This window comes from Scyliorhinus torazame, chromosome 5 (assembly GCF_047496885.1).
Source record: "Scyliorhinus torazame isolate Kashiwa2021f chromosome 5, sScyTor2.1, whole genome shotgun sequence".
In the NCBI taxonomy this organism is placed as follows: Eukaryota; Metazoa; Chordata; class Chondrichthyes; order Carcharhiniformes; family Scyliorhinidae; genus Scyliorhinus; species Scyliorhinus torazame.
The window spans coordinates 219,796,870-219,824,132 of NC_092711.1; the positions used below are offsets into that span (position 1 = coordinate 219,796,870).

At 47.8% G+C, this 27,263-nt stretch overlaps 1 protein-coding gene across 2 annotated transcripts; it reads right to left on the reverse strand.

Moving 5' to 3' along the window:
• Positions 1-6,351: 6,351 nt before the first annotated feature.
• Positions 6,352-24,260, reverse strand: LOC140420951 (terminal nucleotidyltransferase 5C-like). 2 transcript variants are annotated; one of them, XM_072505142.1, is made up of 3 exons: positions 23,716-24,260; positions 19,990-20,092; positions 6,352-13,762 (listed from the first exon to the last, which is right to left on the reverse strand). In XM_072505142.1, exons 2-3 carry the CDS (start codon positions 20,021-20,023, stop codon positions 12,564-12,566), a joined length of 1,233 nt encoding a protein of 410 aa, XP_072361243.1. In that variant the 5' UTR covers positions 20,024-20,092; positions 23,716-24,260; the 3' UTR covers positions 6,352-12,563. The 2 variants fall into 2 exon arrangements, with proteins under 2 accessions (XP_072361243.1, XP_072361244.1); XM_072505143.1 differs by lacking the exon at positions 19,990-20,092 and having other exon boundaries at positions 23,716-24,257.
• Positions 24,261-27,263: the final 3,003 nt, after the last annotated feature.

Genomic DNA, 27,263 nt, shown 5'->3' on the forward strand with positions numbered 1-27,263 from the left:
TCGCAGCCGCATGCAGGGATGGTCCGGGTGGATGGTGGTACTGTGGCCATGGGTCAGACATAGTCCAACGATGTGGAGCCAGGAGCTCACCGCAGGGCGGGTTGTCATCATCCTCCATGGCCTGCAATAGACACGCGTCCACCCGCAACTGTGTGAGCCCGGCCCGTTGTGCCGCAGGTGGATCGGCAATGGGGGGGGTGGTGTGCATGCGGGTGGGGTGGGTGGGGTTGGGGAAGGGGGTGAGGGTGCTGGGTGGGTGGATGGGTGGGGGGTGTGGGTGATCGGCTGTTGCCATGGTCTGCGGTCTGTGGCCATACTACCCGATTCCCACGCCCATCTAGTCAGTGAAGCGGGCGGCTATCAGTCTGTCCCGTGCCCGCTGGGCCAGCCGGTAACGGTGGACAGCCACCCGCCTGTGTCTACCCCGTCTGCCCTGACCATTACCCCCATCCCCCTCATCTGGGGAGGACTGCGCCTCTTGCTGCTGCTCCTCCACTCCGCCCTCCTCTGCCTGAGGCACATCGAGCCTCTGCTGGGCTATGTTGTGCAGGACGCAGCACACCACAATGATGCGGCCGACCCTATCTGACCGATACTGGAGAGCGCCCCCAGAGAGGTCCAGGCACCTGAAACGCATCTTCAGCACGCCAAAGCACCTCTCTATCACTCCCCTTGTCGCTACATGGGCATCATTGTAGCGGTTCTCCGCCTCATTGCATGGCCTCCGTATAGGCGTCATCAGCCACGATCGCAATGGGTAGCCCCTGTCGCCCAGCAACCAGCCACTCAGCCGGGGATGGCGTCCCTCGTACATGCCGGGGATGGATGACCGCAACAACACGTATGAGTCGTGTACACTGCCTGGGTAACGGGCGCAGACGTGCAGGATCATCATGCGGTGGTCGCAGACCACCTGTATGTTCATCGAATAGGTCCCCTGCCTATTGGTGAACACGGCCCTGTTATCTGCAGGTGGCCGCACGGCGACGTGCATCCCATCGATCGCGCCCTGGACCATGGGGAACCCGGCCACGGCAGAGAAGCCCACGGCCCGGGCATCTTGGCTGGCCCGGTCCACGGGGAAGCGGATGTAGCGGTGCGCCATGGCATATAGAGCATCTGTCACTGCCCGGATGAACCGATGCACCGATGTCTGCGATATGCCGGACAGGTCCCCACTCGGTGCCTGGAATGACCCCGTTGCATAAAAGTTCAGGGCCACCGTAACCTTGACGGACACGGGGAGAGGGTGTCCCCCGCCAGTGCCACGCGGTGACAGGTGTGCCAGCAGGTGGCAGATGTGTGCCACGGTTTCCCGCCTCATCCGGAGTCTCCTCCTGCATTCCCGGTCCGTGAGGTCCTGGTATGACTGCCGGGGCCGGTACACACGGGACGCCCTCGGATGCCTCCGTTGCCGTGGGGCCGTGACGTCCTCCTCCCCCTCCTCGCCCTGTCGGTCAGGTGTCCCTCCAGCCTGGGCGGCTGCCGCCTGTCCCTCTGCGGCAGCCTGCGCCGCCTCTCTGGCACGCTCCTCCTCCTCCTCCTCATCCAGGGCAACTTAGACATTAGCGGCTGCCGCCACGGCGGCCAACATCGCTGGATGATCGGAAAACATGACGGCCTGGTGGGGGGGAGGTGAACGACGACATGTCATCATTGCCCATATCCCCTCCTCCCCCCAGCCAGGTGGCATGGACCGCATGGGTCCAACTGTTGGAGGCTGGCACCTGGCCAGGTGGACCAACTCACTTGCCCTCGCATCCCCCTCCCCGGCACGGACCCCCCCATCCCCCTCCCCGGCACGGACCCCCCCCATCCCCCTCCCCGTCACGGACCCCCCCCAACCTCCACCCCGGCACGGACCCCAACCTCCTCCCCGGAACGGACGCCCCCATCCCTCTCCCCGGCACGGACCCCCCCCCCCAACCTCCACCCCGGCACGGACCCCCCCTGTCCCCCTCCCCGGCACGGACCTCCCCCATCCCCCACCCCGGCACGGACCCCCCTCCCGGCACTCCCCCGGAGCCCAGCCCACTCTAACCACCGCCCCCCCCGCCCCCCCCCCCCCCCCCCCCCGCCGCACACACACACACACAACCCGAGACACACCTCTCCTCACGCATTCAGACTGCGGCCACGCCATCGCCTGCCCAGAGCCAACCCCCCAGGCCGTCACTCACCTCCACGCTGGTCGGCGTGAACCTGGAGCACAGGGTCACGCCGATGAAAAGGAGGTTTAATTTACGTCGACGTGAACGGTCATCACGTCGATGGGACTTCGGCCCATCCGGAAGGGAGAATATCGGCAGGCCGAAAATCAGCTGCCTTGCGCAGACCCGTGCCATTCTCCAACGGCAGCGGCGACATTAACGCCCCGCCGACTTTTCTCCCTTCGGAGACTTCGGCAACCGGTGGGGGCGGGATTCACGGCGGCCAACGGCCATTCTCCGACCCGCTGGGGGGTCGGAGAATGACGCCCCATGTGTCTACTTATTTCTTAAATGTTTCCAAGGTATTTACCTCACATCGACCATTTTAACTGTTGAATACCATTTTCCTGAACAACTTCTGGGCGTCAGTCATAAGGTTATTTTTCTATTACACGTTTGAACCTCTGTGCTTTTGTCTTGCTCTCACCATTTTTCAGATTGGTCTTTCCCGTAGCATGTACAATTTTATGTTCCAATACAATATCACCTCTCACATGCTTCTTACCCAGGCTGAAAAGTTCACATTTTGCCTGTCTTTACTTGCAAAACCTCTGACACTGGTGACCAAGTCCTTTCAACTCTTCCCGGCACTGTTCCAGCTCTCGATGAGCTCCCTTGTTTCTTGGCGACCAGAGCTGGACCCTGTATTCAAGGGGAAACCCGAACAGAACCCTCTACAGATCTACTGTAGAAAAAAAAGATTGGCATTTATACAACTCCTTGCATGACCTCGGGAAATTTGACAATGCTTTACAATTAGTGTGGGCAGAGGAGCAGCCAATTCTGCACACAGCAGATTTTCTCATACAGCAATGTGGTATTGACCAAAACATTTGAGTACTGTCATTTGAGGATCCTGGAGGAATGCCATTGCGCTTACCTGAATGTTGCACGTGAGATCTTTTACAGCCATGTGCAGGAGCAGACAAGCCTTTGAAAGGACAACACCTCTGATAATGCAGCATTTCCTCAGTGCTGCACTGGAGGAGTGTCAGCCTCAATTTTAGGTTCAAATATCGGGGGGGGTGGTGTTTAAACCCTCATCCTTCTTACTCGGAGGCAGGAGTGTTATCAGTGAGCCATGGCTGACTTATGGCTTCCTCTGGATTATGTTCTACATAATTCTTAGATTAGGATATATGGTCGGCGCAGCATCGTGGGCCGAAGGGCCTGTACTTCGCTGTTCAGTTCGAAGGGCAGCACGTAGCATCGTGGTTGGCACAATTGCTTCACAGCTCCAGGGTCCCAAGTTCAATTCCTGGCTTGGGTCACTGTCTGTGCGGAGTCTGCACATCCTCCCCGTGTGTGCGTGGGTTTCCTCTGGGTGCTCCGGTTTCCTCCCACAGTTCAAAGATGTGCAGGTTAGGTGGATTGACCATGATAAATTGCCCTTAGTGTCCAAAATGGCCCTTAGTGTTGGGTGCGATTACTGGGTTATGGGGATAGGGTGGAGGTGTGATCTTACGTAGGGTGCTCTTTCCAAGAGCCGGTGCAGAATCGATGGGCCGAATGGCCTCCTTCTGCACTGTAAATTCTCTGAAACTATGTTCTATGTTCTATTTCTGACAATGTAATTCAGCCTCCTAATGGCTTTTTCATTGTTCCTGTGCATTGATTGGGTGTGAAGTGTACCAAAACCCCTACCTATTTTAAAACTCCTTTTTGGCTGTTTCAGAGGCATTCATGGAATACATATGCTGCCCATTTTCCAATTACGAGGCCACAATCACGAAGTTTGCTGCGACAGTCCTGCTGTCCGCTTGCGTTGGCTTGGGTCTGACATTAGCTCCTGACATTGGGACTTATTCCGTGGGCCAACTTCTCTTTGCCACACATTACTATCGGCTACCAAATCACGAATGCCTTCATAATTTCTGCCTTTGGTTCCTCTCAGAGATACCTCAAAATGTCTGCAGTCCATTGCAAATAAATGCATAAACAGGGTAACTGATGGACTGTTTGCCAGGGTTGGGAGTTATTGAAGATTTGTCTGAGCTGACAATAGCTAGGATACAAGGCGCTCAGATTTGCCTCTCTGGTTCCCCACAGGTACAAGCCATCAACTGCGCACACTTGACAATCCGAGCACCACCACAGCAACCAAGTGTTTTCATTAACCACAAGCGATATTATTCCATCAATATGGAACCACAAGAAGAGGTTGATGTGATTGTCCACCTGATTCCCTGGTACCTTCATGGTACGTCAATGCATCAGCCAGCACTGTTCATTCCTGGAAACAACCTTAAGGGTTGGTACTGAGGAGGTAAGGGAACCCCACATTGAACCAGGCTCGGGACACCTACGAGTGATATCACCAATGATGTGTAGGAATGCTACACGGGCGGCACGGTAGCACAGCGGTTAGCACTGTTGCTTCACAGCGCCAAGATCTGTGTTCGATTCCTGGCTTGGGTCAATGTTTGTGCGGAGTCTGCACGTTCTCCCCGCGTCGGCATGGGTTTCCTCTGGGTGCTCCGGTTTCCTTCCACAAAGTCCCAAAGGACCTGCTGTTAGGTGAATTGGACATTCTGAATTTTCCCTCAGTGTACCTGAAAAGGTGCCGGAGTGTGGCGACTAGGGGATTTTCACAGTACTTCATTACAGTGTAAATGTAAACCTACTTGTGACACTTATAAAAATTATTATTTTTATTACAAGACCACCAGATGTGCCATTGAGTAAGCTTGTGGAATGTTGAAAATGTGTTTCCGGTGCCTAGAATGATCCTTCAGCAATCGCCAGCATGGACTGCAGGGGCTCAAAAAGATCCCTCACCACCACCTTTGCCAGAGCAATTAGGAATGGACAATAAATGCTGGCCGAGCCAGCGACATCCACTTGAAAATACGGAACTCTTTCCCAGAAAGGAAGCTGTTGAGGTTAGTTAATTAAAAATTTAAAATCTGAGATTTTTATATTTTTGTTGAAGGTTTAAAGGGACATGGAACCATGGTTTGAGGTACAGGTGTCTACTGGAACGATGGAACAGGGCCAAGGGGCAGAATGACTTAATCTTAGGTTCAGAGACCCATACAGTTTTACAGCACAGCAAGAGGTCCTTTGGCCCTTCCTGTCTGCGCAGGGCATCAAGTACCTGTCCATTCTAATCCCATTTTTTAGCACTTGTGATCCGTATACTTTAGTGCTATGGGGTGAAATTCTCCGGTATCGGCGCGATGTCCGCCGACTGGCGCCCAAAACGGCTCAAATCAGTCGGGCATCGTGCCACCCCAAAGGTGTGGAATGCTCCGCATTTTGGGGGGCCGAGCCCCAACCTTAAAGGGCTAGGCCCGCACCGGACGAATTTCCGCCCCGCCAGCTGGCGCGGAAATGACATCTCCAGGCGGCACATGCGCGGGAGCGTTAGCGGTCGCTGACGGCATTCCCGTGCATGCACAGTGAAGGGAGTCTTCAGGCCCGCCCGCGGATCGGTGGGCCCCGATCGCGGGCCAGGCCACCGTGGGGGCCCCCCCCAGGGACAGATCGCCCCACGCCCCCTCCAGGACCCGGGAGCCCGCCCGCGCCGCCTTGTCCCGCATGTAAGGTAGGTGGTTTAATCTACGCCGGCGGGACAGGCATTTTAGCAGCGGGACTTCGGCCCATCTGGGCCAGAGAATCGCGGGGGGGGAGGCCGCCAACCGGCGCGGTGTGATTCCCGCCCCCGCCGAATATCCGGTGCCGGAGAATTCGGCAACCAGCGGAGCGGGATTCACGCCAGCCCCCGGCGATTCTCCGACCCGGCGGGGGGTCGGAGAATCTCGCCCATGGTGTTTCAAGTGCTCATCTAAATGCTTCCTCCCCAATAAGCAATTCTACTTCATAATGATCGTGGCTGATGAGTTTTTTGCACCTCGCCCTTACATTCTAAAATTCAGCTGCAATGAAGCCATCCAGCCAGCAATTCAGCAGAGCACTATTGAAGTGGCATAGTGAGGATAAACAAGGAGCCTATCCATTAAGACTGAAATTTCAACTCAAAACTAGTACATGTTACAGACATCAAAAAGGCAGCTGGAAATAAAGTGCTCAGAATCCGACACAAGATAGCAAGTGGAAAGCTATCGGCTGTTTGGTGATATGTAATCATGTCCCAGAACAAGAAAGTCAGAATGACTGCAGGCATTTATTTGAAACCTAGTTTAAAATTTCCACTCTTTATTGAACACTGTAAACAAGTACACAATCACCAAAAACAGAACAAAACAGATTATCACAGTGACTGCAGACATGAAACAATAAAAACGCAGGAGACAACAGCAACAACCAGCACAGAACAATCTCCCTTTCACATTTCACATTATACATCTTTGACGTTATCTTTCAATTCATAAAATACCAGACTTAACTATCTGCAGGATACGCATGGATCTTCTTGTTTATTTGTTTTTGTTTCAAAGCTTCTCAGTTGACTTGTTTTATGCATTGATACCGCAGTAACAGTTAATCCAAGAACAGATGCTGAAACAGCTGTACGAGTGTCAAGTGCACTGAATATTTCAATTGATACTCAAGGATTGTGCGGGTGCGACATGAGTTCTTACAACTCTGACGCATTTTTACAGGTGAATGGAAAAGAACTGCACAAATAGGTTGTTTATTTTGTCGTTTAGTAAGATCTCCCTAAAATAATTCTTTGCTTCTTATTCTCCATCTCAATATGCTGGTAACTGCGTGTTAGGAATATATAAAATTACCAGGGGTGATGCACTGGACAATTTTAAAATGCTCTGTTATATAAGTAAAAAAATATTGGCACAGTATCTCAGCTGGTGATATAATTGTATTCAATTCACAGTTTGCAAAACCATTCTCTTTTGCAATGCAGATACATGTGGTGGTGTTCAGTTTCCATTGCACTGAAACTTACAGGAATCAATAGGTTTCAAGTCATCAAACACAAATCAAGGTATACACACTAGTTTTGAAATTCTGATAAGGTCACAACAAAATGAGGAACCCAACATCTGCACAACAGCTTCAGAAAACAGGACTATTAAAAGGAAGAGATCTTGACTGGGTAGAAATTATGCTGCTCAGTTTTGTTTACATACTCATGGAAAACCAGGGTTAAATGTAGTCTCTTAAAACTACTTTAGGCAAAATATAGAGTTTTATATTTGTATTTGACTATGTACATACGTATTTTGTGATTTATACAATATAGGAACACCAAGAACAACAAGCCTTTGAAATTACACTTTGTGAATATTAGTGTATGAGATTTGAAAGTTTTTGAATGAAATTCTTTTAACCACTTCTTTCAACTGATGGATTAGCCCATATTCTAATATTTGCACAAGTGCAATTTCTAGGTCCATATGCTTAAACACACTAAAATAATCTGTAGAAAATATATTACTACTTTATCTCTCAGCATTCAATTTTCTGTTTGCATTGAAAGAAACAGTTGCATTTCTAAGTGTTTTTCAACCCAGGACATCCCAAAGCACTTTGAAGCGTAGTCACTTCAGCGATGAAGGAAAAGGGGCAGCTAACTTATGCGTGGCAAGGTCCCTTGAAACAACATTTAAATAACCTGTTTTAGTGGCATTGGCCCGGGGCAAATATCGCCCAGGGCACTGGGGATAATTCGCCTGTTTGTCTTCGAGCAGGTTCATGGGATCTTTACTTATCACTGAGGGCAACCAGGCCTAGGGTTTAACATTTCAACTGAAAGATAGTCCCTCTGATGGTGCAGCACTGAGCTGGTAGCCTAGGTAACGCATTGAAGAACTTTCTGGAGTGGGACTTGGATTCATGAACGTCTGGCTCAGAGGCAAGAGTGTTGGTATTAAACAAAGGCTGATACCACAACACTGGAATATCTTGTGACAATGTTAATAGTTCTTCACAAGGTTCATTGGGTTTGAGTTAATTCTGACCTGTGTGTTTACAGTTTTGAAAGTAAGATGAGAACTGGTCTGAATGATTTTTTAGCTCATACCTTGAGCTACAATTGTAAGAATACACTTCATGGTCCTGAGAAAATAAAAAATTATGTGGCAGGGAATTTGATAAAGATACTTTGTTTAAAAAAAATCATCGCAATTAGATGCCTCTAAAGATGCCTGGATAGTATATGAAACGCATTTTGACACACTATTTCAAGTTTACCGAATTTAGCATACCTTATGATGCTGAAGTTTGTCAAAACATATGTTTTCTATATTTCTATGTTTTGTTTTGGAAAATGAAGCCTCCGTTTGCTTGAAACAAAATGACCGCTTTACCAATGAAACAGTACATGACAACATGGTTTTAAAGGTTTCTGAAATCTATGGCCTTTCCACCTGGGAAGTACCTGGTCTATCGTCCAGAACCCAGATCTGTAGAGATCCCAAACTGCTTGATTCAGATTTTTAATTCCAGTTGATTGTAACTAAGCTCGGATTTTCCTACATCAAGGAAGTGTGCAATTCGGGATTTCTTGGGATTCCGAGGAAATTCTGCCCGTTGGCCCTGCAAACATTTCAGTGGAGCCGGCACCGGATGACATGTGTTATGTTTAAGATCTTCTGAGGGCCCCAGTCCTTCACTAGATCGAGGTAAGCAAACTTAGGAGGGATGAAGGAACTTCTTTAATTAACATGGCTTAAGTGGGAGTCAAAGGATGAAAAATGTGTTTTTCTTTGGTCCAATAGGACCTCATGTGAGACTCTGCTCCATCTTGGAATGGTGGAGTTTGCATGGGCTGAAATGGTCGCCATTGTTGCGCTTCAGATACACAGTGTTGTACATATGACTTTGTCCGTAAGAGTCGGATTTCTAGCCTTGGGTGAGGTTAAACAAAGTTCATAGCCTCAGGAATTTTCATGCTCTCATTCCATTTAAATATAGTAAAAGGAATGTCACCTCTTTTTTGGGGGCAGTCGGTACACTTAGCCACCTTGCAATTGGGTATTAGACTTCACTTTCCTTTTACTGGATTTTTTTCTGTTACAAAGACAGGGTTAATTTGTAAAACATGGTGAGAACGCACTTCTCAATTTCACAAGTTGAGAGTTTAAAAGCAGAAAATGAAATTTCCAGATGTATTGTCATCATTTAACCAATTTCTCAACCTCAGCATTTGGGATTTGGCAGATGGAGTTGAATTTTACACTTGCTGGAACATTACCTTTTATTTCTTTTGTCAGTGACTCTAATCAATTGCGATTCCTCACAGAAAGTGTCTTGCTCTTAGAAGATGGAAGTCCCACAGAAGATTTCCCTCGGGACATTTTTTTTGTTGCTGAGACAGTGTCACAATGAGGGGCTGCTGCACTAGTTGAGAAATCATTGCCCCTAACGTGAGATGGAATAGTGTGCATATGCATTTTTTTTAGAAGAATATTTTTATTCCGCCAAGAACAAAGTTATCTAATTCTGGTACATTGAAAAATCCAGTATATCTGTACTGTCTCCCCAAGGAATTATTAGAAATGACTGAAGAGTTTTCAGGTTGGAAATAAAAAAGAACGCAACCTATCGACAAAGACTATTAGCCCAACCAACAGGAACGTTAGTGCACCATAAATTATTTGAATTCTATATCTAAAGTCAAGATATGCACTTGAAAAAAGTATTGGGTAATGGAGAAAGAGCAAGGGCATGGGACTAATCAGTCATTTCTTTTACACAGAAAAGGTATATGCATGAATAGACCCAATGGCATACTTTTAGGCGGAATGATAATTTGAATCCAAGAAAAATTATTCATTTTGTCAATTTAGTTTTCTTCTCTATGTTTTCTGTATCATTGTTTTCGTTTTTACATAGAACATTGTCATGGTGATTAATAGGATCTTAGCTACAGTTTTGCTGGCAAGCTGAACTCTTTTATGTTTTGTGGTTAAAGTGTTATCCAAACAGGAAACAGACGCTATTGAATGAGCCATTGATTGATGTTTCGCAATCATCCATAGACCATTCTGGTTTGTTACTCCCACTGAATTACTCCTTACAAAAGGAACAAAAAACCAATCTGAGCAACAATACCTTTTGCTCGAGAAAATGTGGACTTGAGTGAGACCATTTTCACACGTTACTGAGCAAGACGATTTAAAGATGTATTCACTGAAAACAGGAATGTAGGAGGGGGCTTTCCCAGCCCTGTGGTGACTGGTTGGAGGAGACAGGTTGTGAAAAAATTGTGGAGCCATGGAGCATTGATGCCTCCATGGGGCATTCCCAGAGGTGGGCTGGGAACCGGGTCCAATTGATTAATCAGATTAAGAGCCTATTTAAGGGCCATTTTGAGGCGGAACTGGTATTTTGCCAAGTGACCGCCACAAGCCCCCACACTACACCTCTGCCATATGCAAAGACCACCATCTCTATCAAGGTGGCAGGATCCAACAGTGGCTGCAGGCAGCAATCATGCGGTCTTGGTGATGATGGCCGTAGCCCTATCCATGGATAAGCAAATGGAAGGGACTCCTCTAAACCCCAAGGCTGTACCAACCTTGGCTCCTTAATTTATGACTTCTATGGACTCAACTGATGGCTGCACCTCCATATTGAGGAGTCTGCAAACACAGGTGCCTGCCTGAGCAGTGCCCACCTCTTTTAATGGGTCTCCCAACTTGAAGTCACTGCAGGGCCTCTGGCTGCGCCTGCAGTATTGGCAGCCTGAGTCTGGAGAGCAGACGGTTAGGTTGCCAGCTCCCGAAAGGCTGCGCCCGAGGGTGACCTTGGTGGGTTCAGGAACCCCCCTTGGGTCCAGTGTTATGTCTGCACCCACCAGAAAATCCAGTCCTATAGTCTTCAGTCTACAAGGAAACAAATGCAAGCGAAAAAGCAATTTGTTCGTAAATAAGGCTTAAACTTATTGTCATCGCTTGTTCCTAACTTTTGTAGGGTAAGAATTATATCATTTAATAAGATCAGTTAACTATTAGAATGTCTGTTGCATGATTTTACTGCAATTCTAGGAGTGGCACGGTAGCACAATTGGTAGCACTGTTGCTTCACACTGCCAGTGTCCCAGGTTCGATTCCAGGCTTGGGTCACTGTCTGTGCGGAGTCTGCATGTTCTCCCCGTGTCTGCGTGGGTTTCCTCCGGGTGCTCCGGATTTATCCCACAAGTCCCGAAAGATGTACTGTTAGGTGAATTGGACATTCTGAATTCTCCCTCAGTGTACCCGAACAGGCGCTGGAGTGTGGTGACTAGGGGCTTTTCACAGTAACTTCATTGCAGTGTTAATGTAAGCCTACTTGTGACAATAAAGATTATAATTATTATATTAGGTTGCTCGTATTAAGAGTGATCTATATCTTTGACACTTTTTAATTTCCTTGTATAGTAAGTGAATGGGTTGTCACATGTTCCTTCTTGCATTCAGTTTTACTGGCACTGGGTATTGTTGGGTGTAACAGAGTAGTGAAGTATGTGTCACTTCTTGGGAAATTTTCAATCAGTAATTTCTCTTGCAGTTGGCTGACCAAATTCAGTTACCTGATGTTGACAAGTAGGTTCTGAAAGATAGAGCAGGAGTATCAAAGAGTGTCTGCAAATGATACAAGACACTCCGGACTTAAAAATATCAAGTCATCGGTATTAATTATCAGAAGCCCCACATTGCTGGCACAGGTATGAGGGGTTGAATAGACTCCTGCTGTGCCGTTAGGATACGGGCTGTTACTTAATTGAATGTAATCCCAATCCAAATGATAACTAAATGGCACATCCTGAAATAATTATTACAAATCATATAGCTTTCATGACCTATCTACATAGCTTAGGCACTTGGGTGATGCAATATTTACAAACAATCTTTGGTCAGTAAGGTTTTCTTTGTCACAAGATTATTTCATGTTTAAGAAATGTTTCCTACACGTGTTCTGAGTTGTACTTAACTGCCTCGTAACCAAAGTCATTCAAGTACAAAGTAGTTATTTTCTGTGCAATTAGTATTTCTGGTAACAGATTAACTTTACCATCCACTCTTTCATTAAGATTTTAGCCCTAACTACAATCACCAAAGCAGGGGTATGCGGGACTGTCATTCACATTATCTAACTTCACCTATTAATATATCTTTCCACATCTTCATTGGCTCAAGTTTATCTTTAGAAAAAAAAATCCTCCATTACACTTCGGGTAGATGTGCCTGTGCTTATTCAGTTGTGAGATCATTCTTCACTGATTAAGCACATGTGTTTATTATGTGTCACACCTACAGTTTGGTCGTCTCTTTGCAGGTCAGCTTAAACATGGGTTACCCAACAATTGGCATATATCTAAATAGTTGACTTTACTGGCAAACAGCAGTATACTCAATGGGTTACAACCTGCCTCTTTCATCAGATCTCTAGGGACCTGAAAGCTCGGGTCTTATTTAAAGTCAGGCTTTTGCATTCAGCATAACACTACACCAGGCCAGTCTGCATATTGATGTGTAGCGGATAGGGCTGATACACAAGGTGCGGCTGTCCGTGTGATATGTAGTAATTGCTAAAGCTGCGGTCACTGACATAAGGGGCAGGTTGATAGTAGCAGGTGACATTGGCAGCGTTTGGAATAATATTCTGTTCACCTAGTACTCTCAGAGCCAAAAGGGTGATCATATTCAAAGTCTGCCTTCTCTCGTGTCCCATCAAACAGACTGTGCTCTCGTTCACAACTTGGCGCACTGTCATCAAGTAATCATACTTGCTTTTCTCTTCGCCAATGAAATGGTTCCGTAAATAGGATTCGATCTTCCTTTGCTGCTCAGACACATCGGGGAAGTCAATGAAAAACCTTGAGCACATGTAGCGCTCTAAGCTTTTGATTTCTGAATCAGATGCTGGTTTAAATTCTCGAACCAAGAGATTGCTGTATTTAAGCAAGCCACCACCTCGGATCTCTTCAGGGTTTCTTGTGGCAATCAGTTTGTACCTCAGATGATCCATTGCTTCTTCAAAGTTTCCATACATGCTCTCTGCTATGACAGCTGGATGGGTCTCCTTTGTCATTTCATCCTCTTCACAGCAGAAAAGAGGTAACAGTGAGTCCAGAATTATTTGGAAAGAGTCTACGCTAAATTCAAACTGCCGCCGTAATGAATTAACAAACTTTAGCTCAACATTTTTCCCACTGTTATTAGACAAGGAGATGAGACTCCACCGATCATAATCATTAGCAACTTTAACCATTTTCTGAACATAGACTTCTTTCAATGTGAGCCCTGTGATCTTTTCTTTATTCACACCTTGTGGTAGAAAGTCTAGAAGACAATCCAATACCACCCCTTTTACCACCTGGAACTCTTCCTCTCCAGGCAACTCTACTCTAAAGATAATGTCAAGGTCTTTGTAGCTTGTTCCATTTTGCTTCACAAGAATGTGGCTTGCTGTTGAGCCATTCAGACGAATGTCATGGACCATAATCCCATTCTCTTCCAGGCGATCCTTCACAACATGAATTATGTCTTTTGGCTTTATTTCCAATGTGGGGAAGTTGCCTCTTCCATGAATAGGTATCACTTCTGTTAAGACTTGATCCAAGCTCTGAATCTGTTCCCAGTTAAGGTTGTTGAACCTGCAGTCGAGACTCTCACCCATGATGCAGACTGGCAAGTCTTTATCTGCCAAAACAAATTGAAAATAATGAAGTTGCAGTGACAAGTGATAAATTCCAACAACAGTCACATCTCCTGTGAATTTTTGTCGATTCCAACCTTACTATGGATGAACACACAAAATATGAATGTGATTATTTTAGCCCATTTATTTTATTTCTTTTCAAGTGACAGTACTTCAGTCAGAAACACATGAGCTGAACTTAAAACTAATATATCTGTTTGTGACTTTCAATGATAATTCTTATCCTGGATCTAATTGATTGTAGGAATCTTTTAATATGTCAAAGCATGTTGTCCCATCTGGCCTAACCATAATTTTAATTGGATGTTCCCCTGAAAGTGTCTGAAACTCCAAACATAGCACTCATTTACATAACAGCAATGTGATCTTCATATTACATTGATAATAGATGATAATATCCAATGTGGGAAAGAAAATATGATTAAGCCATTGGTCTTAAAATCTTGCTCTCTGAAAGGAAGGACTGAAAATCTGAACCCACTGCTTGGGAGTCCTGTCCTAACTGAGAAACAGCAATCTAATTGAAAGCAATGCTACTGTTACAAGAAATGTGCTTTATTAGCATGACAACATCCAAGATAAAAGAGTAATGAAGTTAAAAAAAAATCTGATGATTATGTAAATTCTCTGTGACCCTCTTAGGCAGCTTTTTAGATCCAGAGAGCTTAACTTGAAAATATGTTAACAAGAAATTTAAAAACATTTATCTGGGAAAGACTACGTCAAATAATAGATTGAAAATTACTGTGAGTGGTATCATTAAACAAACATCTGGGGTGGGATTCTCCACCCCCCCCCCACCCCCCCCGCTGGGTCGGAGAATCGCCGGGGGCGGCGTGAATCCCGCCCCCGCCGACCACCGAATTCTCCGGAGATTCGGCTGGGGCGGGAATCGCGCCGCGCCGGTCGGTGGGGCCCCCCCCCCCAGCGATTCTCCAGCCCGCGATGGGCCGAGGTCCCGCTGCTGCTATGCCGATCCCGCCTGCATGTATTGAACCAGGTCCCTTACCGGCGGGACCTGGCGGCGCGAGCGGGCTCCGGGGTCCTGGGGGGGGGGGGGGGGCGTGGGGCGATCTGGCCCTGGGGGGTGCCCCCATGGTGGCCTGGCCCACGATCAGGGCCCACCGATCCACAGGCAGGCCTGTGCCGTGGGGGCAATCTTTTACTACGCGTCGGCCGTTTAGGTCTCTGCGATGGCCGACGCGTAGGTGACCCCCCCCTGCGCATGCGCGGGGATGACGTCAGCAGCCGCTGACGCTCCCGCGCATGCGTGGACTCCCGCCGGCTGGCAGAGTCCCTTCGGCCCCAGCTGGCATGGCGCCAAAGGCCTTCCCTGCCAGCCGGCGGGGTGCCAACCACTCCGGGGCGGGCCTAGCCCCTAAAGGTGCGGGCTTGGCCCCTAAAGGTGCAGGCTTGGCCCCTAAAGGTGCGGAGGAATCTGCACCTTTGGGGCGGCCCGATGCCGGAGTGGTTCACGCCACTCCATCCCGCCGGGACCCCCCGCCCTGCCGGGTAGGGGAGAATCCCGCCCCTAGTCTGTTTGTATTAAATGTATCCATTTGGTTTTTTAATGGAAGTGTTAAGAATGTGCATTTAGAAATGCATAATATAGTCAAGCAGAGTCAGCATGGCTTCATGAAAGAGAAATTATGTCTGACAAATGTATTAGAATTCTTTGAGGTGGTAACAAGCAGGATAGATAAGGGAGAACCAGTAGATGTAATATACTTGTATTTCCAAAATACGTTTAATAGGGTACCACACAAAAGGCTACTTAATAAGATTAGAGCCTATGGTATTGGGGGTAGCCTGGATAGAGAATTGGCTAACTTATAGAATTTAGAGAGTTGGGATAAGAGGAGCATTTTCAAGATGGAAACCTTTAGCTAGTGGAGTGTGACGAGTATCCTTGCTGGGGCCACAATTATTTACAATATATATTAATGACTTGGACGAAGGAAGTGAATGAACTCTTGCCAGGTTTGCAGGTGATACAAAAATAGGTGGGATGGCAAGTGGTGAAGATAACACAAAGCAACTGCAGAGGGATGTAGACAAGTTAGGTGAGTGGGCAAAAGCTTGTCAGATGGAATATAATGTAGGAAAATGTTCAGTTATGCATTTTGGTAGGAAGAATAAAGGAGCTGAGTATTATTTAAATGGGGAAAGATTGCTGAGACAACTGGAGAACAGAGAGATTTGGGGGTCCTCGTGCATAAATCAAGCTAACATGCAAATTCAGCAGGTAATTGGGAAGGCAAATAGAATATTGGTCTTTATTTCAAAAGGAATGAAGTATAAAATAGGGAAGTCCTGCTACATCTATACAAGACACTAGTTAGACCACACATTCTATGGATTGAAGTATAAAAGTAGGGACGTCCTGGCATGGATGGCACGGTAGCACAGTGGTCAGCACTGTTGCTTCACAGCATCAGGGACCGGGGTCGATTCTCGGCTTGGGTCACTGTCTGTATGGAGTCTGCACATTCTTCCTGTGGTGCCCCAGTTTCCTGCCACAAGTCATAGATTATCATAGATTATCATAGATTATCATAGAATTTACAGTGCAGAAGGAGGCCATTCGGCCCATCGAGTCTGCACCGGCTCTTGGAAAGAGCACCCTACCCAAGATCCACACCTCCACCCTATCCCCATAACCCAGTAACCCCACCCTACACAAAGGGCAATTTTGGACACTATGGGCAATTTAGCATGGCCAATCCACCTAACCCGCACATCTTTGGACTGTGGGAGGAAACCGGAGCACCCGGAGGAAACCCACGCACGCACGGGGAGAACGTGCAGACTCCGCACAGACAGTGACCCAAGCCGGAATCGAACCTGGGACCCTGGAGCTGTGAAGCATTTGTGCTATCCACAATGCTACCGTGCTGCCCTACATCCTGAAAGATGTGCTTGCTTGGTGAATTGGACATTCTGAATTCTCCCTCAATGTACCCGAACAGGCGCCGTAGTGTGGCGACCAGAGGATTTTCACAGTAACTTCATTGCAGTGTTAATGTAAGCCTACTTGTGACACTAATGAAGATTATTATTGTTACTGATTAGACCACACTGAGAATACTGTGAATGGTTTTAGTTCCCTTATCTAAGGAAATAGATACTGGCATTGGAGGTGGTCCAGAGAAGGTTCACTCAGTTGATTCCAGGTTTTGAGGGATTTTCTTATAAGGAGGGGTTAAGTAGATTTGACCTGTACGCATTGGAGTTTAGCAGAATGAGAGGCGACCTTCTTGAGACATGTAGGATTCTCAGGGGGCTTGACAGGGTAGATGATGAGAGGATGTTTCTTCTTGTGGGAAAGTCTAGAACCAGAGGACATAATCTCAGAGTAAGGGGGCGCCCATTTAAGACAGAGATTTGGAAGGATTTCTTCTCTCAGAGAGTAGTGAGTGTGTAGAATTCTACAGTAGAAGTAGGAAGTAGCTAGATTTTAAAAGGCCAAGGTCACCTTCTGCTATCTTGACAGTCACGTGTCAAAAAATTAATGGAGCTGTTGAAACATCAGAGCAATCAATCTCCACCATCTCCGTAAGGAACCTATAGATTTACTACTAACTGATTGAAATAATGATTCCTAAGATTTGTTTCGAATCTGTCACAATGCTGTCCACTATTCCCCCACACCCAACAAATGGTGGGTGTTCAAATTACTTTTCAGAAAAATGGTCCTCAACATATTTCATAGAATTTACAGTGCAGAATGCGGCCATTCGGCCCATCGGGTCTGCAACGGCCCTTGGAAAGAGCACCCGACTTAAGCCCACACCTCTACCCTATCCCCACAACCCAGTAACCCAACCTAACGTTTTTCACACTAAGGGGCAATTTAGCATGGCCAATCCACTTAACCTGCATATCTTTGGCCTGTGGGAGGAAACCGGTGCCCCCCGTAGGAAACTCACGCAGACACGGGGAGAAAGTGCAAACTCTACACAGTCACCCGAGGCTGAAATTGAACTTGGGACCCAGGAGCTGTGAGGCAACCATGCTGACCACTGTGCCACTGTGGCGCCCCCTGCCAATCTTGTTGGTATTTCTTTAACAAATAGGCCAAATGGCAATTCTCAGAAGCTGTGTATACTGAACTCATGAAATGAGGTCAAGTCACTGTAATCTTTCTTATTCTTTCATGGGATATGGACGTCTTTGGCTAGACCAGCTGTTGTTGCCCATCCATAATTATCCTTGCACCTTCTTGAACCGCTACAGTCTAGTCGAGCTAGGAGCAGGGATACAGATCACCCCTCAGGAGTGTTGGGGAGTTCCTGCAATATATTCCTGCTCCCTGCATCTCAAAACAATACTATGGAAATATTCTTCAAAAGCACTCAAAATAAATTGCCTCATAGTAATCCAGATGGAGTAAAGACCAGAGGTGCGTGATCAAGATGAATTGAAAACTTATCTTCAAGTAATGAAATACTTTCTCATTTTGAGCACCAGGTGTCAACATTAATTATTTCCAAGTTGAACGCGGTAGAGTTAGGAATGAAAACTGAAAATGCTGGAAACTCTCAGCAGCTCTGGCAGCATCTGTGGAGAGAGAAACAGGGTTTAACGGATGGGGTGGGATTTTCCACCCCCTCCCTATGGCGGGTTTTCCAGCGGCAGAGGCATCTTACCATGCTGCGGGGGGGGGGGTCTTTCAGTCCCACTGATATCTACAGTGTCTTACGTGGCTCGCCATTCCCAACACCAGGGAACCCATCATGGCCGGTCACTTTCAGCGGGACCAGAAGATCACATCGGCGGAAGCCTTGGAAAATTCATCCCAACGTTTTGAGTGTGTATGACTCTCCTTCACATCCATACAGACACCAAATGTTAACTCTGTTTTTTCTCCACAGATGCCGCCAGACATGTTCAGTCCTTCCAGCATTTCCTGTTTTCATTTCAGATTCCCAGCATCTGTAGTATTTTACTTTTATTGCAATAGAGTTGGCTGCAGAGTAAATGTTTCTCTACTCTCCCCTATGGTATACCTCCAGCACAACCTCAGGAAAGCATCCCCTTTCTTCCTCAAATCCCAAACATCATCCATCCTGAGTAAGACGCTATGGGTCCTTGTTCATGAGGGCGGGTTGGATCTGATAATCTAACTTCATAGACAGTTACAGTTGAAGAGACTTTCGTCCATAATTCCCAGAGAAGAGAAGCCCTTTGTGACCCCAAAAAGTTCTTTTTGAAGAACTTTCATTTTATTGTTGTATTTTTCCTTGATTGAATTTGTGTTCTGACTCCCCTGTTTTTCACACAATGGCTTTATTTTGCACCATTGTTTTTAGCCATGTGAAAGCTGAGGTTTGAGCCTCAGGGGGAGGACAGCAAACATTTAAGATGAAAAGGACCTGCCAAACTACAACAATCGAAGACACCAAATATAAAGGATAAACATTCCTCGGCTATTTAACTGTACAATTTCCAGAACCTTACGCAGAGTCCTTTCCAGTTGTTGTTAATTATTTGCTTAAAGAAGTGCTTTCTGGCATTAGTCACGATCTGGTTGTCACTTGATTTCTGCTATCATGATACTATTTTCTGGATGAATATAGAAAGTTTCGCTCAAATGATCATGAATTAAAATGGAATAATTAATTCCATAGAAGGAAACCATAGAATCCCAACAGACGTTGGCCATTCAGCCCATCGAGTCTGCCCCGACACTCTGCAAGAGCACCCTATGGGCCCAAACCCCCACCTAGCCCTGTAACCCCACCTAGGGGCAATTTAGCATCGCCAATCCACCTAATCTGCACATCTTTGGACTGTGGGTAGGAAACCGGAGCACCTGAGGCAACCTACTCAGACACGGGGAGAACATGCAAACTCCACACAGACAGTCAACCAAGGCTGGAATCAAACCCGGATCCCTGGTGCTGTGAGGCAACAGTTCTAACCACTGTGTCACCATGCTGCCCTGTTGAAACTTAACATACAGTGGCTGACTTCATAAACTAATTTAATAAATACGGCCTAAAATGTCACAATTGAGATTACCTTTTCGAGAACAAATGCCATTTGAGTATCTGAGAAAAATGTTACCAGCTAGTTGCCCTTGACATCCCATTGTAATTTGAAAAAAAAAGTTATCAGGGAGAAATGAAAGGCATCTTTCTGTAGAACACTTTCTGTTGCCATCCACTGCATCTTAAGCTTCAGAAGATGTGATTTATATACTCACACTGCCTGCTTGTGCTCTCTGCTTGTATTTTCATCCATTGGAGGAGTCAGATCCAAAGATAAAGAGCAACCAATCAGTGCTGTAAATCCACCAGCACCATAACCTACAATATGAAAATGTTCCCATCTTTGAGAAGTCTTTAAGGAGCATATTTATTTAATTTCTACTTGCCAAAGAGAAAAAAAAGTCAGGTAGAATGGTGACCATCCCTGCAACCTTTGAATTTACCTGAGATTAAATTGTCCTGGGTTATAATTTGAACAGTAACATTTGTATAGATTTCAATCATGTTAGTCTTGGAGAATGCTGTGTTTTGGGCTTGCCTTTCATTGTTAACTCATCATTAAAATTGTCTGGCTCCACACTCTGAAATAGCTGTGTGAGAAATTCTCATCCGAAAGAGTTGCACTCTGTTCTTGGTATTTGTAAGATTAATTAAAGTTTGTCCTTAAAGTACAAAGTTCTGAGGAGACTTGATTGGTTGGAAACCCGGAGGAGATGTCCCCTGTTGTGGGTGAAGACTAAAACTAGGAGACATTGTTTAAAAATAAGAGGTCTCCCTTTTAAGACAGAGATGAGGAGAAATGTATTCTCCCAAAGAGTCGTAGTTGCGTAGAATTCTCCACCATGGAAAGCAGTGGGGGCTGGGTCATTGAATTTATTCACGGCAGAGTTAGACAGATTTTTGTTAGGCAAGGGAGTGAAAGGTTGGGGGGGGGGGGGGGGGGCGCAGACAGGAAAGTAGAGCTGAGACCACAACCTGATCAGGTTGAATGGTGGAGCAGGTTTGAAGGGCCAAATGGCCACCTCCTGTTCCTACATTCCTCGGTATAATAATAGCATGCTCATTATAAGGCTTGGTAAGAAGTCTTACAACACCAGGTTAAAGTCCAAAAGGTTTGTTTCAATGTCACTAGCTTTCGGAGCGCTGCTCCTTCCTCGGCATCTCCACATCATTATAAGGCTGGCGTAGTGGTGCAGTGGTTAGCACTACTTCCTCACAGCGCTGAGGACACGGGTTCGATACCGGCCCCAGGTCACTGTACGTGTGGAGTTTGCATATTCTTCCCATGTCTACGTGGGTCACACCCCCACAACCCAAAGATTTCCAAGAGCCGGTGCAGACTCGATGGGCCGAATGGCCTCCTTCTGCACTGTAAATTCTATGATTCTATGATTCTATGTGCAGGGTAGGTGGATTGCCCAAGCTAAATTGCCCTGTAATTGGGGGAAAAAATAATTGGGTGTTCTAAATTTATTTTAAAAAACATGCTCATTATTTTACCTTAAAAACAACTATGCTTCCTACATCATTATACTGTGTCCTAAAAGCGGCAGTAATTGAAATTGTTCTATATTAACAGTTATCTATTCAGCAACATTCAGCCATTCGACCCATCCTAGTTATGCCTGTAACTGAACTCAGGCTTCGCATCTGTTTCAAAAATGAAATGAAATGAAAATAAAAGCAAGTCTTAAAGAATTGTCAAAGAAGGCCCATTCACCCAATGTGCCTGTGCTGGCTAGGTCTTTGTAAGAGTCACAGTCTCAACTTCCTACTTGTTCCCCATAGCCCCAAAATTATTCTCCCTCCCCCTTTTGCCAGTGTATATCACACTGCCTTTTGAAAGTTCCTATTGCATTTGCTTCCACCTGCCTTCCCAAGCAATACATTCCAGATGATAACAGCTGGCTGCCTATTGACTGGGATCAGCAGCCTCTGGGTCAAAGAGCTGCAGGAAACCCCTTAGCTTGTCAACCCCTCCAAACAAATAAAAAATCATTAACATATGGAAATAAACAGAGAGAAAATCAACATCGACGCTTAAAAAAAACACAAAATGAACTGCCGTGGGGGCGGGGGAGGCGGGGGGGGGGGGGGGGGGGAGGGGTGCGCTTAAAATATGGCAAAATGTGGAAGTAGGTTTTATTTTACAATCAAAAAGGTTGCAGAAGCTGGAATTTGCTCCCCTACACCGCCCCCCACCCCCGGAAGGATGTAATGACAATTGAAGCGTTCAAGACTGGAGATTGCTGTTCGTCTGGAGGAATATGGAGCAAAAGCAGGGAGATGCTAAAGAGGTGGCGAACAGACATGATCTAATTGATATTCCAGCTCCCAATGATGTAAAACATATGCACTAAAAACAGCTCTGTTGACAGAGTGTGTTCCACTCCTGACGCACAAACCCATCTATTGAGCTGACCGCAGGTCAAGTCCATCAATTGTGCTGGGCGCTGCCTGTCAGACAGAGCGTACAGCAGTCAGTTTAATAATATGGCATATTAAACAATGTGACCTACCCCTCACACTCCCTCCCCAGTTAACAGGATTGCGATAGCGGTGTAAACAAAAAGAAAACAGCCATTAATCTCCACCCTGTCCCGTGGACAGATTTTAACCCCTAATGTTGCCACCCCCAAGACACATTCTGGGTCTTGTTGTTGGTATTGTTGATGGTATTAATGAATTCTGGAGCTGGTGAGGACAGAGGGGGCTGGTTGCGTTCTCCCTGCCGGAGTGAATGCACCAGGAGCTCGCTTCTAATAAACAAAAAATGCGGGTCACCCGGAGAGGAGCAGGATACATACAACGAGCTGGAGGGAATCGATTTCAATCGATTGTTGTGATCACATTGAAATGTGCGCCTTCGTTTCCGTGAATCACTGGACCAAGATGGGGGTTAGGTTCCCGTTTGGAATCAATCCCCCCACCCCCCTCTCTCCAACCCTCTCCTCAAAGCTTCAACTTCCCTGCAGGCTTGCCTAGGACAAGGTGGGTCTGAATGTTTTTTTTTAAAAACATCAATATTCCCCAGTGGTTTAGGACTGTAGTAAACAGCCCGGGCAGCCACATGCCGGAGGCGAGCTGGTCCATTCATTAATGGAAAATAATCTCTCCCCGCCGCTAACAACAAGCTGACACTGGGGGAAACCTCGGCACACTGGCTGGCTGGGCTTTTCCGAATGAGAATTGCTCACAAGGGCCAATGCCTGTACGGAGACAGGTACTGAGTGCGTAGATTCATGTGTATGTTGTACAGATGTTCTCCCTCTGTCGGTAAGCAAAGCGCTCGGTGTGATTTGTGCAGCGTGGTTGTTCCTCGGCTGGTGGCAATGCGCCAGGCTGTGGTGTCTGGACAGGAATGATACAAGGCAGAGCTACACTGTCATGTACATCGCAGCACGGGTGGCCAATGATATACAATCCAAGTCACTCTTTTTGAACCCAGCGCCCATTTAAAAAGTCCGATGGGAAAGATTCAATAAACAAAGCGGGAGCGGACAAGACTCTGTTTCCCTGATTCGGCTTGATATTAGGAATAATAGCAACCGCTCCCTCTCTACGCTGGTGGAGAGCCACCGGTGCCGGGGCGTCTTATTAATAACGAAGATTGCCTCAACAGCAATATTGTACATGTTTGATAGAGAGAGGGTTCCGGGTGGGTAACAGTTGTATGGCTGTCCCAGTTTAAACTTGTTACATTATCTGACTTCCCCGGGTAGCTCTTACGCCGTCAGTTCCAGGGGAGCGGTGTCCCTGTTGAGAGTGTGCCCACTTTTGCTGTTGGCAATGATGATTCAGCTGGGAGCAACAGGAGGTTGGATCCCAAAGGGCGACTCCAGGCTCTCGCAGTGTGAGATGAGAGGAGGGGGGGGGGGGGGGGTGATTCTATTCTGCACTGGGCAGAACTGTGTAGATATAGCAGTAAGAGATACACTCACCAGTGCTGGAGTTTAGGAGAACGAGAGAGTGCTGCTGATGGTGATGGTGCTGGCAGTTGAGTGGGGGTTGAAACTCGCTTTCTGGTCTCTCCCTCGGGCTCTGTGGGCGGCTGGAGGAATGTCACCCAGATTGGAGCAGGCGGCAGGGACAGGATTCGGCTCTGGGGCAACTCTCCAAATGGGGCCAGGCTGCTGATCCGGATCCACTCCCCCCTCTCTCTTTCTTGCTCCAGATGTTAGATTCCGAGCCCGGGACTGGCTCCCTGGCTGCACCTTGTGGGGATTCGTGGAGCTGGGACGAGTTGCCGGCAGGGAGTGTCTGACTGAGCGGCAGGGATCTGTCCAGGAGAAGGTGGTACTGAAGGGAAGCTCGGTGCCTGTGTGTGTTTTCTAGCCCCGTCCTTGGAGCGGAAAGCTGTTGTCCTGGAGATGCTTTCGTCAGACTTTTAAGGTGGTCCAGGCCGAAAACAAATCAGCGGCACTTAAAGTGACACAGAAGAATGAGACGCACGTCCCCAAGCTGGCAAACACTGCACTCGCTCGGGAAATATTTATGACTGGGTTTAATATGGATCAACAGAGTTACAGTGCCAGGCGGATGCTGATGCCTTGTGGAGTCTGTTTTTACATAGACTTGCGTCATGATCCTGCTAAATAGGAAGATCTGCACAGCCTCTCGCACTGCCAACTGACCATCAAACCATGAAGTGCCCCTGTCACTGATCCCAGTCACACTCACTGCCCCGGTCACTGATTCCAGTCACACTCTCTGCCCCGTCACTGATCCCAGTCACACTCTCTGCCCCGACACTGATCCCAGTCACAGTCACTGTCCCTGTCACTGATCCCAGTCACACTCTCTGCCCCGTCACTGATCCCAGTCACAGTTACTGTCCCAGCACTGATCCCAGTCACAGTCACTGTCCCTGTCACTGATCCCAGTCACACACACTGACCCTGTCACTGATTCCAGTCACACTCTCTGCCCCGTCACTGATCCCAGTCACAGTCACTGTCCCTGTCACTGATCCCAGTCACACTCATTGCCCCTGTCACTGATCCCAGTCACACTCACTGCCCCTGTCACTGATCCCAGTCACACTCTCTGCCCCGTCACTGATCCCAGTCACACTCTCTGCCCCGTCACTGATCCCAGTCACAGTCACTGTCCCTGTCACTGATCCCAGTCACACACACTGCCCCTGTCACTGATCCCAGTCACACTCACTGCCCCTGTCACTGATCCCAGTCACACTCTCTGCCCCGTCACTGATCCCAGTCACAGTCACTGTCCCTGTCACTGATCCCAGTCACACTCACTGCCCCTGTCACTGATCCCAGTCACACACACTGCCCCTGTCACTGATCCCAGTCACACTCACTGCCCCTGTCACTGATCCCAGTCACACTCTCTGCCCCGTCACTGATCCCAGTCACAGTCACTGTCCCTGTCACTGATCCCAGTCACACTCACTGCCCCTGTCACTGATCCCAGTCACACTCACTGCCCCTGTCACTGAACCCAGTCACATTCACTGCCCCTGTCACTGATCCCAGTCACACTCTCTGCCCCATCACTGATCCCAGTCACACTCACTGCCCCTGTCACTGATCCCAGTCACATTCACTGCCCCTGTCAATGATCCCAGTCACACACACTGACCCTGTCACTGATCCCAGTCACACAAACTGCCCCTGTCACTGATCCCAGTCACATTTACTGCCCCTGTCACTGATCGCAGTCACTATCACTGACCCTGTCACTGATCCCTGTCACACTAACTAGCCCTGTCACTGATCCCAGTCACACGTACTGCCGCTGTCAATGATCCCAGTCACACTTACTGCCCCTGTGACTGATCCCTGTCACACTCTCTGCCCCATCACTGATCCCAGTCACACTCTCTGCCCCGTCACTGATCCCAGTCACAGTCACTGTCACTGTCAATGATCCCAGTCACACACACTGCCCCTGTCACTGATCCCAGTCACACTCACTGCCCCTGTCACTGTTCCCTGTCACACTAACTTCGCCTGTCACTGAACCCAGTCACACATACTGACCCAGTTACTGATCACAGTCACACTCACTGTCTCTGTCACTGATCCCAGTCACACTCACTGTCCCTGTCACTGATCACAGTCACTCTCACTGACCATGTCATTGATGCCAGTCATACTTACTGCCCCTGTCACTGATCCCAGTCACACTCACTGACCCGGTCACTGATCCCAGTAGCACTCACTGCCCCTGTCACTGATCACAGTCACTCTCACTGACCCTGTCATTGATGCCAGTCACACTTACTGCCCCTGTCACTGATCCCAGTCACACTCACTGACCCAGTCACTGATCCCATCTCACACTCACTGACCCTGTCACTGATCCCAGTCACACTCACTGTCCCTGTCACTGATCACAGTCACACTCACTGCCCGTGTCACTGATCCCAGTCACACTCACTCCCCGTGTCACTGATCCCAGTCACACTCACTGCCCCTGACACTGATCCCAGCCACACTCACTGCCCTGTCACTGATCCCAGTCACAGTCACTGCCCCTCTCACTGATCCCAGTCACACTCACTGACAGTGTCACTGATCCCAGTCACAACTCACTGACCCAGTCACTGATCCCAGTCACACTCACTGCCCCTATCACTGATCCCAGTCACACTCACTGCCCCTGTCACTGATCCCAGTCACACTCACTGCCCCTATCACTGATCACAGTCACACTACCTGCATCTGTCACTGATCCTTGTCACACTCACTGCCCCTGTCACTGATCCCAGTCACACTCACTGACCCAGTCACTGATCCCAACACACACTCACTGACCCAGTCACTGATCCCAGTCACAATCACTGCCCCATTCACTGATCCCAGTCACACTCACTGCCCCTGTCACTGATTCCAGTCACACTCACTGCCCCTACCACTGATCACAGTCACACTAGCTACATCTGTCACTGATCCTTGTCACACTCACTGTCCCTGTCACTGATCACAGTCACTCTCACTGACCATGTCATTGATGCCAGTCATACTTACTGCCCCTGTCACTGATCCCAGTCACACTCACTGACCCGGTCACTGATCCCAGTAGCACTCACTGCCCCTGTCACTGATCACAGTCACTCTCACTGACCCTGTCATTGATGCCAGTCACACTTACTGCCCCTGTCACTGATCCCAGTCACACTCACTGACCCAGTCACTGATCCCATCTCACACTCACTGACCCTGTCACTGATCCCAGTCACACTCACTGTCCCTGTCACTGATCACAGTCACACTCACTGCCCGTGTCACTGATCCCAGTCACACTCACTCCCCGTGTCACTGATCCCAGTCACACTCACTGCCCCTGACACTGATCCCAGCCACACTCACTGCCCTGTCACTGATCCCAGTCACAGTCACTGCCCCTCTCACTGATCCCAGTCACACTCACTGACAGTGTCACTGATCCCAGTCACAACTCACTGACCCAGTCACTGATCCCAGTCACACTCACTGCCCCTATCACTGATCCCAGTCACACT

Excerpts from the sequence above, each read along its gene's own strand:
- LOC140420951 (XM_072505142.1), bottom strand. The coding sequence starts at position 20,023 with ATGAAAATACAAGCAGAGAGCACAAGCAGGCAGT. Across the intron at positions 13,763-19,989 it reads AGAGAGCACAAGCAGGCAGT|ATAAAGACTTGCCAGTCTGC; the intron begins GTGAGTATATAA and ends TTGTTTTGGCAG.